This window comes from Apium graveolens, chromosome 8 (assembly GCF_009905375.1).
Source record: "Apium graveolens cultivar Ventura chromosome 8, ASM990537v1, whole genome shotgun sequence".
Taxonomy (NCBI): domain Eukaryota; kingdom Viridiplantae; phylum Streptophyta; class Magnoliopsida; order Apiales; family Apiaceae; genus Apium; species Apium graveolens.
The window spans coordinates 37,235,041-37,249,906 of record NC_133654.1 but is presented as its reverse complement, the minus strand read 5'-3'; the positions used below and the strand labels follow the sequence as shown (position 1 = coordinate 37,249,906).

Sequence of the window (14,866 nt, the reverse complement as noted above, 5' to 3'; positions counted from 1 at the left end):
GGGTGCGTGACCTTACGCGCAGTGATAGTGACTGAGGGACTAGTGACTAGATATGGACCTTGAAGAAGGCTGGGTGACTTATCACCAATTTTGGTAGGATAGCTAGTAGTAGATAGTGTTCCTAACCCTTCAGGGTACACGGAACTACACCAAATATGGCCTATTGCAAGCACAAAATATAATTGTGTTGCAGAAAATGTTGTAGTAGAATAAATTTTTCAACTCTATTGCAATAATTTATAAAAGTGTTACATAAAATATGTAAGTGTTGCATGGTTAAGGTCCAATTTGAAAAAATTGTAAAACATGCAACATATTTCAAATAATGTTGCAATAATAGTAACGTTTTTGGTCAGATTGACTGAAAACACAGGCGGGAACACTGAAATTGGGGGTGGCGGGATACCAAAAATTATTTTACACTTTTATTTTGGCACCAAAAATTGAACACACTTTTATTTGGACAAAAATTCACCCCCAAATCTATTACACAAAAATTCACCTCATCTCTCTCTCAGACCTCCATCGCATCTCTCTCTCTCAGACCTCCCTCACATCTCGCTCTCGCACACCTCTCTCACATCTCTCACTCACACACCTCTCTCACACCTCTCCCACATCTCTCCGTCACAACTCGAAGCTCATCTCGAAGGCTTTCTCACATCTCGAAGGCTTGAAGCTCATCTCTCTCACTTGAAGCTCGATTGAAGCGTGATTAAACTCGATTAAAGCTTGATATAAGGTAAAACTCAACTCTCTCACTCTTCAAACACTCCTCTCTCTGATTATTTGTGAATGCATGTAAAAATTTTGTGTATTTTTTGTGCTTTTGTATTCTTTTGTATTTTTTTTTGTTTTGTGTTTTTGTAAAATTAGTAGGTTCTTGGTCTGACTATTTCTGAGAATTTTGTTTTCATTTTTTGATGTTTTAAAGTCAAAATACCCTGTTATTTTAAGTCAAAAGTGCCCTGTTCTTGGTCTGTTTTTTTGTGTTCTTGTTGTAATTATAAGACAAACTGCCCTATTCTTGGTCTGTGTTTTTGTTTTTGGTTCTTGTTGTTGTCTGATTGTGTTGAAAACTTAAGTGAATTTTGTGGTTTTGTTTCAAAAAATTTATGTAGAAAATGGATGTTGAAGGAGAGAAATGGGTAACACTTCCCAAGTATAGTGATAGATATAGGAAGGAAGTTGAAGCTTTTGTTAACCAAGCATTTTCCCGATATGCCGTAGGAAACGAGCTTAAGTGCCCTTGTAAGAAATGTGGTAATCGTTTTTGGAGTGGTGCTAAGGCTATACACGAACATCTAGTCTGTAATGGTCTTTGTCCCCATTCCGTTGAATGGATTTACGAGGTCTCAACCCATGAGATAAATAGGGTTGCTGATGAGATGGATATTAATATAGGTCTAGGTCTTGGAGATGAATTTGATGCTATGATACACAATGCATATGGTACTAATGACATTACTGACCACGTTGGTAGAACAGGACTAAACGATGACGCAAGGAAATTTTATCGCCTTGTTAAGGAGGGTGGACAACCGTTATATCCCGAGTGCAAAAAATTTAGTCGATGAAGTTTCTTAGTTAGGTTTTATCAACTAAAGTGCATTGATGGATTTAGCGAATCAGGATTTAGTGACTTACTTGAATTGATAAAGGAGGTTTTCCCTTATGTAAATCTTCCGTCTTCTTTTAGTGCGGCAAAGGGTATGATTAAAGACCTAGGACTTGATTACCAAAAGATACATGCATGTCCAAATGACTGCATGCTCTTTTGGGCAGAAAACGAGAGGCTGGAGAATTGTGCTAAGTGTGGAACATCAAGATGGAGAGTAGTTGAAAAGAAGGCGAAGGCCAGGTCTGATACAAACATAGAACTAGCATCGAATCCTAAAATCCCGGCTAAAGTGACGAGATACATCCCTTTAAAGCCAAGGCTGCAGAGAATGTTCTTGAGCTCTGATTTCTCGAGCTTAATGACATGGCATGCTTTATCACGAAAGAAAGATGGATGGCTAAGGCATCCGGCTGATGGAAAGGGTTGGAAGTCGACGGACAGTAAATATCCTGATTCGGAAACATAAACACGATAATTTACTATGGTATTTTGTATTTTCTTTAGGTTTAGATCGAGTTGCACTAATTTTAACTAATTTTGCTAGTCAAAATATGATATTCCTGAGGAAGGAAGGACGTACACATTGCGAATAATTTGTGCTTTGTGGAGGCTGCACAAAAGCCGATTTTAGAAGAACCATTATCTTAAGTATGATAATGACGAGGACAGACTCAAAAATAAGCCAAATGTTGTTTCAATCGAAGAATTTAAGATTTTACTTAAATACTGGGGGGATAAAGACATGAAGGTATGCATTTTAAATATTGAACAGCTAGCCAGTACTCTACATCATGTTGGAAATTAATTAATTGTTTGCACATTATTGAATGATCAGGATCGAGCTCAAAAAAATGCTAAAAATCGCAAGTTAATTGTCGAAACACACATTGCTGGTCGTAAAAGCTTTTCACAAATTGTGGAGAAAATTGTATGTCCATAATTTATAAAATCGATGTTTTTTTATTATCTATTTACGATTTCATAGGTTCACTTTTTCTTGTGATTTTTTCTTGAGTTCTTGGTTTATCTTTGTAGAAAGCAAAGAAAAAAATGTCACCTAAGAAACTAGCTCCCAGGGATGAAATTTATGTGAAAACCCGTAAACGAAAAGAAAGACGCGAATACATGGTAATTTAAATTACTCATTTTCAGTTACAGGGAGCAAGTCATTTTAATTTTCATTTTTAAGCTACGGAACATGATACTAATGTTTTATACCTGTTAATTTGGTAGACTACATTGGTTGCTGAAGATGGCAGTGGGGACCAAGCTGGTAAAAAACCAAGTCATGGACCGAATTGGCTTCTTGGCAGATCGGGGAATACAGAAAAACAAAGAAGGCTCAGCAGCTAAAAGATCTAGGCAGTACTGTGCCTACTGATGTCACTGACTTGAAAAACACAATAAGGGAGGAACTCATGGCTGAAATGCAAGAGATGATAGAAAGAAAGGTGTTTGATAAAATGACCAAAGTGGTGGCAAGACTTGGAGAAATCAATCCAGATTTCAGCGACAATGATGTTCAAGAGCTTTGTGCTGCTGCTACGGATGAAAGCGAGGATAGTGATCATGGTGATGAGAATTTGGAGGATGACAATCAGGTGGACGGCGAACAGGATGATACTGAAACTGCAATTTCTGATGAATGATGCTCAGTAGTTTTATTCCTATGTGCATACTTTTGGTACTTGGTCTTTTGATATTTTGGTCCAAGAATATTGTTGCTGATGTTTAGAGTATTATTAGTACTTGGTTTGATATTTAGACTATTATCAGTACTTGGTTTGATGTTTAGACTATGATGCAGTATGTGGTTTGTTGCCACTTGTTATTGTTGGATTTGCTAAATTGCAAACTGGAATGTGTTTTCAGGATTTTGACAAGTATTTGTCAGGCTATTGTAATCACAAACAGCATATTGCAGTTTGACCATATAAAAGTGTTGCACAAAAATGTTGCCATATACATTTAAAGTATTACACTAGGAGGTAAAAATGTTGCAAGCACATGTTACTAAACTCCCAAAATTTGTTACAAATAGTATAAAATGTTGCAAAAAATGTTACAATAACTCGATTTTGTAACATTTTAAATATAAAAATGTTACACTAAAGTGTTGCAAAGTTCTGTTGTAACACCTTTAAATGTTACAAAAATAGAAATAAGTATTACTAAAACTCCATTTTGTAACATATTTACATATTAAAATGTTACACAAAAGTGTTACAAGATCTATTGTAACAATTTAAAAATGTTACAACAACAGGACAAAGTGTTACAAAAAAGCTCTATTGTAATAACCAAGAAAGTGTTACAACAGACTAAAATTCGTTACAAAAAGGGTCTATGGCAACGGCCGCAAACGCAACGCTGGTTTTTGGAAAATATATTACCATAGATTCTATTGTAACACATATTGGGTCTACCACAACGCTTTTTTGGTCTTGCAATAGGCCATATTTGGTGTAGTGCGGCTTATGTATTTTCGTTTCAGTATTCAGGACTAGAAGTGATATATTGTACTCAGGCATGTATGAACTCAGCTAGATGTTTCGTCCCCCAAGATATAAATGGGAGATCTTATTAATATATATCTAAGCAGTTATTAAGAAATTGATATTTATATTATTGCACTTTATAAAAACCTGCTAGTTAATAAATAACATGCTTATATATGAATAAAATAATCCAACTGTTATAATTACAACTATGTTGACCAATTTTCAATATCAGAACAATGCCACCCCGTAGAAGAGGAACCAGGGCACAGCCCGCAGAATCTGTTAACCAACAACGGAGTGAACCTGACCCTGTAGTAAATGAGGAAAGTGAAGGAGACCTAGACTATAATGATTATGATAAGGAAGAATACGTAGAAGAAGAGGCTGAGGATACACATCAGGGAGGGAACCCCATGAATGAATTTATGGAACTGTTAAGAGAAAATCTGAACCAGCAGTTTATTCTACCACAACCACATGCTTCCCAACAGACTGCAGCTACTGCCTTTAGGGCCTTCAAATCTCTCAAACCCCCAGAGTTTATAGGATCGGCCGACGCCGTTGAAGCACGGGCCTGGCTCAAAGAAATAGAAAAGTCTTTCGAGATACTAGGTGTTGAGGAACGACACAAGACTATTTTCGCTTCTTACATGCTGAAAGGAGAAGCGAACTATTGGTGGGAGTCCAAACGAAACCTAGAGACTGATGTTGTGATCCCATGGGATAGATTAACCCGACTGTTCTTAGATAAGTATTTCCTTAGGTTTATGGAGACCCAGATGGAGATTAAATTTCTGGAGTTGAAACAGGATAAGATGACTTTAGCAGAATATGAGGCAAATTTACTGAGTTATTGAGATTTGTGCCTGAGTTTGTAAATACCAAAGAAAAGAAAGCACGAAGGTCTCAGCTTGGTCTGAAACAGTGGATACAAAACCGAGTGGCAGTGTTAGAGCTGACATACTATGCCACCTTAGTACAGAAAGCCTCGATTGTTGAAGCTGGCAGTGAGCAGAGTGTAAAGGAAAAGGAAAATAGGAAGAGGAAGATAGGAAACCAAGGAATAGGAACCGGGAACAGGAGCCTTCCGAGCAGGTTCATCAGGGGAGCGGTGTCCCAACCTGCATGAGGCCCCGGATTCAGAAAGGCCCCGAGTGAGAGTGTTGGCCAGGGCGGGGGACAATCTAGGGCCACATTTCATAGCCAACCCCACGCCCCAATACCAGAGTGTCAAACCTTTAAGAAGAGACACCTTGGAGTGTGTACCCAGACAAGAGCCCCTTTGAGATGTTACCACTGTGACCAAATCGGACACCTTGCTAACAACTGCACCCGACCCAATATAACATGTTTCCAATGTGGGAAGGTAGGGCACATGAGAAAGGATTGCCCAACATTGAAGCCCCCAGCCTCAGAGATGAGCAAAGCTGCCTCCAACCGACCCCCAGCTGCTAGGACCTTCAACATGACTGTTCAGGATGCTGTCCGAAACACCGACGTGACAGCAGGTACCCTTTTGTTAATTTCCGAACATGCAAATGTCCTATTTGATTCTGGAGCAACCAAGTCTTTTATATTTTAAGATTTTTCTAAAAAGTTAAAACTTAATGCCATACCCTTATGTGAGATATTATGAGTGGAAATAGCAAACAAAGAAATAATTCCTATAAATCAAGTACACCCTAAGTGCAAGTTTAAATTAGAAGGGAAGATCTTCGAGGTTGACCTAATCCCATTCGCGTTAGGGGAATTTGATGTAATCTTAGGAATGGATTGGTTATCCAGTAACGGAGCAGAAATAGATTGTGAACGGAAGAAAGTAAAGATAAGAGTGCAGAATGAAAAAGAAGTAGTGTTTAAAGGTCAACGACGGAACCAGAAATTTCTAACCATGCTACAAGCAAAAAGATTGTTAAGGAAAGGTAACGAGGCCTATTTGGCTTATGTGGTAGATACCAAAAAGGAAGTCCCTAACTTACCAGGATTGCCACCTGACCGGGAAATAGAATTCGCGATAGAATTAGCACCAGGAATGACACCAGTATCCAAGGCCCCATATAGGCTAGCCCTAGTTGAGATGAAGGAAATAGCTTCTCAACTGCCAGAGTTATTAGATAATGGAATGATAAGACCCAGTGTATCGCCATGGGGAGCGCCAGTACTGTTCGTAAAAAAAAGGACGGCAGTATGAGATTATGCATAGACTATCGAGAGCTGAATAAGCTGACTATTAAGAATAGGTACCCTATCCCCATGATTGATAACCTATTCGACCAACTCAAGGGAGCTATACATTTTTCCAAAATAGATTTGAGAACAGGATATGGCCAGCTGAAAATCAAACCAGAAGATATACCAAAGACTATTTTTCGCACTAGGTATGGACACTATGAGTTCTTAGTCACGTCGTTTATGTTAACCAATGCACCCGCAGCCTTTATGGATTTGATGAACAGAGTATTCAAAAAGTACCTGGATATATGTGTGATAGTTTTTATAGATGATATTCTGATCTACTCATAGACAAAGCAAGAACATGCAGAACATTTGAGGATAGTCTTAGAAATCTTGAGGAATGAGAAATTGTATGCCAAGTTCTCGAAGTGCGAGTTTTGGTTGAGAGAAGTTCAGTTTTTAGGACATGTGGTGAGTAGCAAAGGAGTTTTAGTTGACCCTGCCAAAATAGAGGCGGTATCCAATTGGGAAAGACCAACTACCCCAACAGAGGTTAGGAGTTTTGTGGGTTTAGCAGGATATTACCGAAGATTCGTGCAAGATTTTTCTAAGATAGCCGGTCCATTGACTAGACTTACCCGGAAGATAAAAAGTTTGTATGGACAGAGAAATGTGAGGAAAGTTTTCAAGAACTGAAAAGGTGGCTGGTGTCAGCACCAGTGCTCGCTCTTCCCGATGGAAAGGGGGAGTTTGTGATATACAGCGATGCATCGCTTAAAGGATTAGGATGCGTACTGATGCAGCATGGCAAAGTTATAGTGTATGCCTCTCGGAAAATTGAAGGAATATGATAGCAGATACCTTACGCATGATGTAGAATTAGCAGCCATAGTGTTTGCCCAGAAAATTTGGAGACACTACCTATACGGTGAGAAATGCGAGATCTACACTGACCATAAAAGCCTCAAATATATTTTCACTCAAAAAGAACTGAACATGAGACAGAGGAGGTGGTTAGAGTTGATAAAAGACTACGACTGTAAAATTTTGTATCACCCAGGTAAAACCAATGTGGTGGTTAACGCCCTTAGTAGGAAGGAAAGACTCAAGATGATAATGACATCAGAGGAGTTAATTAAAGAATTTGAGAAGATGGAAATTGACGTGAGGATGACCGGTAAGGGAACGGAAGGATTATTTGAGATTAAGCTAGTGCCGGAGCTGACTGAAAAGATACGAGTATGTCAGGAAAAGAAGATTAGTGAGGAAAGAGGAACATTGGCCGGTGAAGAAGTGTGATGTGAGAAGAATGAGAAAGGGATCATGAGGTATGCTTCCCGAATTTGGATTCCAAATGTGCAAGAGTTAAAGGATGAGCTGCTGCATGAAGGGCACAGCTCTAGATATTCAATCCACCCAGGAAGTACAAAAATGTACCATGACCTTAAGGAATATTATTGGTGGCCTAACATGAAGAGAGAAGTAGCAGAGTAGGTCAGCAAGTGCTTGACATGCCAAAGAGTAAAGGCTGAACATCAATGACCTAGTGGACTATTACGACCCCTAGAAATTTTAGAATGGAAATGGGAGCATATAGCCATGGATTTTGTGACAGGCTTACCAAGAACAAAGACCAATCACGATGCCATATGGGTTATCATAGATAGATTGACCAAGTTCGCACACTTCCTACCAATCAACGAAAGATACACCGTAGACAAGTTGGTGGATATTTACTTGAAGGAAATAGTAGTTAGACACGGCGTTCCTGTAGCCATAGTGTCAGATAGAGACCCAAGGTTTAATTCCCGATTTTGGAGAAGCTTCCAGGAATACAAACTATACCGTTTAATCGAATAAAATGCGGAATAAAAAAGTGAAACAAAATTCAAGTTAATTAAAACTATTATTAAACTTGAAAGGTGTTACAACAACGGTATTGTTTACAAGGGATTAATCTCAAATAAATTATTCCAAATCTAGAATAAATTCGACATGAACTTTTTCTATTTTTGAAATAAAAAGATCAAATGGTAAAAGCAATTTGAGATTAAGTTCTAGAGATTTTGATCCGCTAGATAGTTACACAAGAACAAGAGAATGATTTCTAGTGGTTTAGATTTAACAATAAATACTAAAAATTAATGTCCTGATATTTTGCAGTTGAAGATAATAAGTTCTCTGCTATTCTTTTTGTTCTGTGTTCTTCAGTTGGTTGAGATATTCAATGTCTTCTGTTGAAAATCAGCTTCTGTTCTTAAGTAATCAAACAACCCACTTGATTTATTGGCAAGACAATCCTTTTAATCTAGCAAGACAATCGCTGAGACTATTGATTGAACTGGCAAGACTATCGGAAAGACAATCTTTTAAGCTGGAAAGACTATCGGCAAGACAATCTAAAAAGACTTGGAAAGACTTTTGGTATGACAATCCAATTGTCATACCAGTTCAAATATTTGTCTTGCTGAGTTAATTTTGAGTATTAATTCAAAATCATTTCTAAAAAATACATAATATTAATTCAGAATTAATTAACCAATTAATTCAATTAATCAATAAATTAATCTTTACAGATATAATTTATTTTCTTAGTTAAATTATATGACTTAATTAATTAATAAAGAATTAATATTATTCTTGAACAGCAACCACTCTTCTGACAATCTTCTGAAAATCACTGAAACTTATGAGTCCATTTCACCACTTCAATGTTGACACTCGATGTACTATCTGGTTCATGAATGACTAACATCTGTGATGTTTCTTCATGTCTTGATTTTCTTCTGATTAAATCCCTGTAATTAATTGATACCCTGACAAGATCTATGTCACTTGATTAAATCCACAATCTTGATTTATATCACTGAGGCTTGATCAATTTCTTGAGCTTCTTCCAGTGAATTAAGTCCTCAAGTCTGTAGATGAACAATGTTACTTAATCCTTTGACATATCTTACTTAGTGAGATCTCTTTGACGATAGAACCACTATTTACTTGTTACATCCTTATTTGAGTTGAGTTAAATCCTCGAATAAACAAATAGGCTATGACATATGCCTTTCAATCTCCCCCTATTTATTTGTTAGACAATAACAACAAATACCTAGAGGATAACTCAACTAACAAATAAGAAAAAGATATAAACAGTAATGCAAAGTAAATAGGAGAAAAGTTCTGGATTATATTTAACATTTTCCAGATTCCAAAAGAAATTTACAAGTGAATACAAGATAGATGTTCCTCTAGACTGAACATATGACTACATTTGTCTATCTTGATTCATAAAGCTCTAAGCATATTACATTAAGTTGAGCTAATTGAATTCAGTTGTCTTCCCTTCCGAATTCACCTTCTTCCAAATCTTGAAGCAGCTCCTTGTCAAAGACACGATCCTTTTCTGAAGTGAAGCTGGCTGGTCTCACTGGTTGAACTCCAACTGACTTCAGCTTGTTCTTTGTTAGATATATTTGATAATGTCATGGCTAATATAATTTATGTTTAGATTTCAGATCTTACTTAACAGGATAAATCAGTACTTAACCGTTGATCAGTACTTATACTGGAAGTCAGGACTTAAGGATATCAGTACTTATATTATCAGGAGATAATCATCAGAAGTTAGATATCATAACTTAAGTGCTGAAGGACGATCAGATAAGGACAGTAGCTGATTAAAGGAAAGAAGATCAAGATAAACATAAGAAGAGATATGCATGAAGAAGGAGTTCCGTGAAGAATGGAATACTTGGAAGAAAAGATATCTGATTGATATATTTTAGGAAGCAGAATTATATTCCATATCAATTAGCGATTATCTTATAACTGTGTAGTATATAAACACAGACATAGAGTTTACACTATAAGTGTTATCATATTCGAGAAGATTATTCATTGTAACCCTAGCAGCTCTCGTGATATTTGTTCATCACTGAGAGGTAACAGTTTCATACTGTAACAGAGTTTATTGTTTCAATAAAGTTTGTTTTCTGTTACTTAAGATTTTAAAGTTCGATTTGATTGTATTATACACTGTATTCACCCCCTCTACAGTGCGTGTGACCTAACAAGTGGTATCAGAGCCTATCTGTTAACACACATACAGTTAATGTAACACCCCCAGATCCGGGGTCGGGGATCCGGGTCGTCACGGTCTTTCTTTCCACAATATCACTTCACTTAATTAATAATAATAACCTTATGCTGTGACCCCACACTAACACACACCACAACCCGTTATAGTCTCAGAGATGAAATTTAAATAAGTACAAGTCTTTGAATCCACAATTTAAAAGTTATTACAACCCAAAATGATTACTTGATAAATTTACAGTTAATTGCCATTATCTGCCACAAGTTATAATTATACATAATTGATTCTCAAAAGTAGATGGTCTGATCTACAATAGATCTACCTCTGCAGCTATAGCAGCTACAACATCAACGGGAAGACGCGGGACGCTTCCCACGCGCTTGCGCTGGGTCTGCTGGAGTCTGGCCATCTTTCCTAACTGTTGTTGTGTGATGAAGAAATAAAGCAAGGGTGAGCAGCAAGCCCACCAAAATAATATGTATAATGATTAACAATATATGAGCCTTCTCATAGCACTCATGAAAGTCTTGGTCAAAAGAAATGAACCAATTTGATATCTTAATGCGATGAAGTCGCAAAATATTCAGTATATATATATATATACATATATACTTTTCAAAATATGGGAAGTCCTCTTCCATGCATAATACACACAGAGTTCCAGTTTATAACTGTATATATAAAAAATATCGTTGCAAGGTGATCTCATATATCTAACCTTGTCTCAACGTTTTTCCGAAAATCTTTGTCATTCATAAGACAATCATTAACTAGATATAAGTTTAAAAGATGAAGTTACAAGATACCCCAAAATACTTATATCTTTCCCAAATACTACTTGAACTACCCCCGTTCAAGTTATAATCAGTTTCAAAGGTTCATCACATAGATGAGACTACAAGACAAGATTTGAATAGATTCAATCTTTGAATATCATTATAAATAATGAAGTTACGAGATACTTCATTAAGTCCCGATATATAAATATATTCATATATATCTCCCATACATTTCCTGAAAACCTCTGTCATGTAAACTATGAACAGAGTTGCAATATCCAATGAATTTGGAAGGAAAAGAATTTTGGCATAAACCAGATATCTTGCTGATCAGGCAAAGATACCAATAAGTAACCTTTTCTACTGTAGATGGATGAATTCCTCACCGGTCATCACCCTGGCCGCATTAGGACCTCGCGCTAGACCGTTACCCGGCCCCTCACGCGTTGATGGACTGCCACCCAGCCACTTACACAATAATAGACCGTACCCCGGCCTGTCGCTTATGCCGACTCAATTAGATGGGCTTACTTCCCGAACGTTGGGCAAGTAATCAATTCATTTACCAAAACTGCAACCTCGTTGCGAATATAAAATACACCACAGAGCCGGATTCCCCAGGTTTTGAGCGAGTATTTAAATCCCCTTAAAAGGAAGATCTTAAATATAAAAAAAAAGTTTTGGGATCCACTCTGACTTTTAAAAATCATTTTGAAGACTCGAAAACACTTTAAAGAGTGTTTGGAGTAAAGCTGATTTAATGAAGTAAATCAGTCCCCAGAATATTTAGAAAATGACCGAATATTATTATTTAAATAATATTCCCATAAAGAATAGTCTTTATAAAAATAATTGAAGTAGAAGTATTAAAATTTATACTTGAAACGAGTATTAAATAACCAAAGATATACTTATATGAAAATATTATCTTTATTTGAATAATCGAAAATAAGTTTGATTATTAACACCTTATTCTTTAATAAAATAAAGAATATATTTCAGCAAATAATCGGAGTCATAGATCCTCAAATGAATATTCAAATAATATTCATTAAATAATATAAACTGAGTCATAAGCCCTCGAATGAATATTCAAATAATATTCAGATAAATAAATAAAAGAGTCATAAGCCCTCGAATGAATATTCAAAATAATTTTCATATAAATAAATAAAAGAGTCATAAGCCCTCGAATGAATATTCAAAATAATATTCATTAATAAAATAAAGTGAGTCATACATCCTCAATTGAATATTCATATAATATTCATTTAATATAAAGGAGTCATACGCCTTCGAATAATATTCGAAATAATATTCAATAATAAAATAAAGTTAAAGTTATCGAATAAACCTTATTCGATTTATAGTTTTGAAAACTATGACCATATATATATATAAATATATATATATATATATATATATATATATATATATATCCATATCCATATATATACAAAATCTACTCGGGATCCTCGACTCCCGGTTTTAGAAAATATTTTCACCTTTGGGTCCCTATACTAAGGGTATATGCAAGTTACCGCTATCCTCTAGCATAGGTATTATCAACTGAACCAACAGATATATATTTCAAGAATATGAAACAGGCATGCATATATACCATATCACATGCTACAATATATCGCAAGAATTTGCTAAATAACCAACATGCATCTATCGCAAGATAATGCATATACAAGTGTATACATCACAACAACAGTATAACGGATAGAATACTTGCCTGAGCGACTTGGGGGTGAGAAAGGCTCGGGACGAGTCTGATAACCTATAAACAACAAGTAAGTTGGAATTAAACCAAAATCACTTGTAAATCTATACTTTAACTAACTTAGACTCTAACGCTTGTTTTGCGCTCACTGATTTACTTAAGTCACTCGGGTACCCGCGGCTCCACCATTTTTAATAATTTAACTTTACGAGTTTTAAAGCGATTCCTTTGCGGGTGTCTTACCAACTGCCTAACACACTTACCATAAATGTTTCATACATTAGTTAACCCTTTTTGGTCTTTAACCTATGTTTCAAAGTAAGGCGAGGGAAAAAGTTTCGTTCGCGAAATGCCGTTACTTGAAACGGTCGTTTCTCCTAAACCGTAAATCGGAATCGAACGAACTACATATCAAAACGAAGCTCGTAACATGAGCTATCTAAACATGGCAGTGGTCATAATCTAGCAGGGGGTTCTCGGGTCCTAATGTTATGCACAAAAACAGTCTAAAGAAAATCGGACGTTACGACGACTATGTTTACGCGATTTCCCAAATTTATACCACTCCAATTCTTTACCAATTCACTACAAACCACCCAACCATCATCAATACATCAAACACAACTTATATCAAGGCAAAGTCAGTCCATAATCTCAAGGTTTTCCAACTTATTCAATCACAAACATGATCTACTAACCATAACTTAAGATTCATTAACCATTAACCAAGATTCATATCCAAAATCACCACAAATCCAACCAAACTATCTAACATACATGAATCTTGTTATACATACATGGATATTTCTATATATACATTAATCCATCCATAAACTCATCAAAACTCAAAGTTCAAACTATAAGTTAAAGGTGAAAGTTGTTTATACCTCCTTGAAGCTTCCTAACACAACCCAAGAGCTTTGAATGCCTAAAAGAACCTTGATCCTTGCTTGTATAACCTTAATCTTTCATAAAAATTCAAGAAAACTAAAGTTATTTCTTGAAGGTTACTATTCACCATCTTCTTCCTTGATTTATTGGAAGAGATTGTGAAGGAATTAGGAGCTTAAACTTATAGCATATCCATATCTATGTACAAGGAAGCTTAGATAATTACCTTGTGATTTAACAATGCTTGGAACTTGATTTTTGAAAATCTTGCCCTTAAAAAAGATGAAAAGCCGAGAGCAAGATGATGAGAATGAAATGATTTTGTGTTTTTTGATTTGTTTGGCTTAGCTTGGTTGTTTTTTGTTTTGTTTTTTGGTTAATGACCAATTTAACCTTGATTTTGTGTGGTTATAAACTAACCACATCTCCTTCCCTTTATGTCATGCTTGCATCACTTTGTGATGTCATCACCCCTCCTTTGTCCTCTTTCTATTGGTTGGATGACACCATCCTCTCTTATCCTTTTGATTAACTTCCTAATTGTTTGCCTAATGACCGCTGATCTGTTATACGGTTCGCTTAACTTTCGTTTTCGTTTATCGTTTGAAGGATCATACCCGGGATCTTATTACTTAGGTTCCCTTAACCTTTCTCAATACATTATTTTCCTTTTTATGATCCTCTCTTATAATCCTTTAATTTAAATCCTTTTTATCCTGTTACCTTTTTCTCAATTCTCTCCGTATCTAGTGGATTTCCGGGAAAAATCAAAGTGTTCAGAATTGGATTCTGACGATCTTTACATACACTTATATACCACATAGAGTACTAATAATATCCCAGAATATCCATATCAGAACCCCTACATAGTGTGGCATGAAAAGTTTTCTCATTCAGCAAAAACACTATTCATAAGGGTTTCAAAAATTTCCAAAAATTGGGGTTATTACAGTCTCCCCTCCTTAAAAGGATTCCGTCCCGGAATCAGATAGAAATGAATAGGGATACTTTCTTAGTATCGCACTTTCTAACTCTCAAGTCAATTTTCCCACATTGTGGTTCTACCATCAAACTCTG

The 14,866-nt window shown here is 36.1% G+C and overlaps 1 protein-coding gene across 1 annotated transcript; it reads left to right on the top strand.

Annotated features, from left to right (window-relative positions):
• Positions 1 to 1,124: 1,124 nt before the first annotated feature.
• Positions 1,125 to 2,087, top strand: LOC141679497 (uncharacterized). Its single transcript, XM_074485985.1, has 2 exons — positions 1,125 to 1,543; positions 1,625 to 2,087. The coding sequence occupies exons 1-2, from the start codon at positions 1,125 to 1,127 to the stop codon at positions 2,085 to 2,087; spliced, it is 882 nt and encodes a 293-aa protein (XP_074342086.1).
• Positions 2,088 to 14,866: the final 12,779 nt, after the last annotated feature.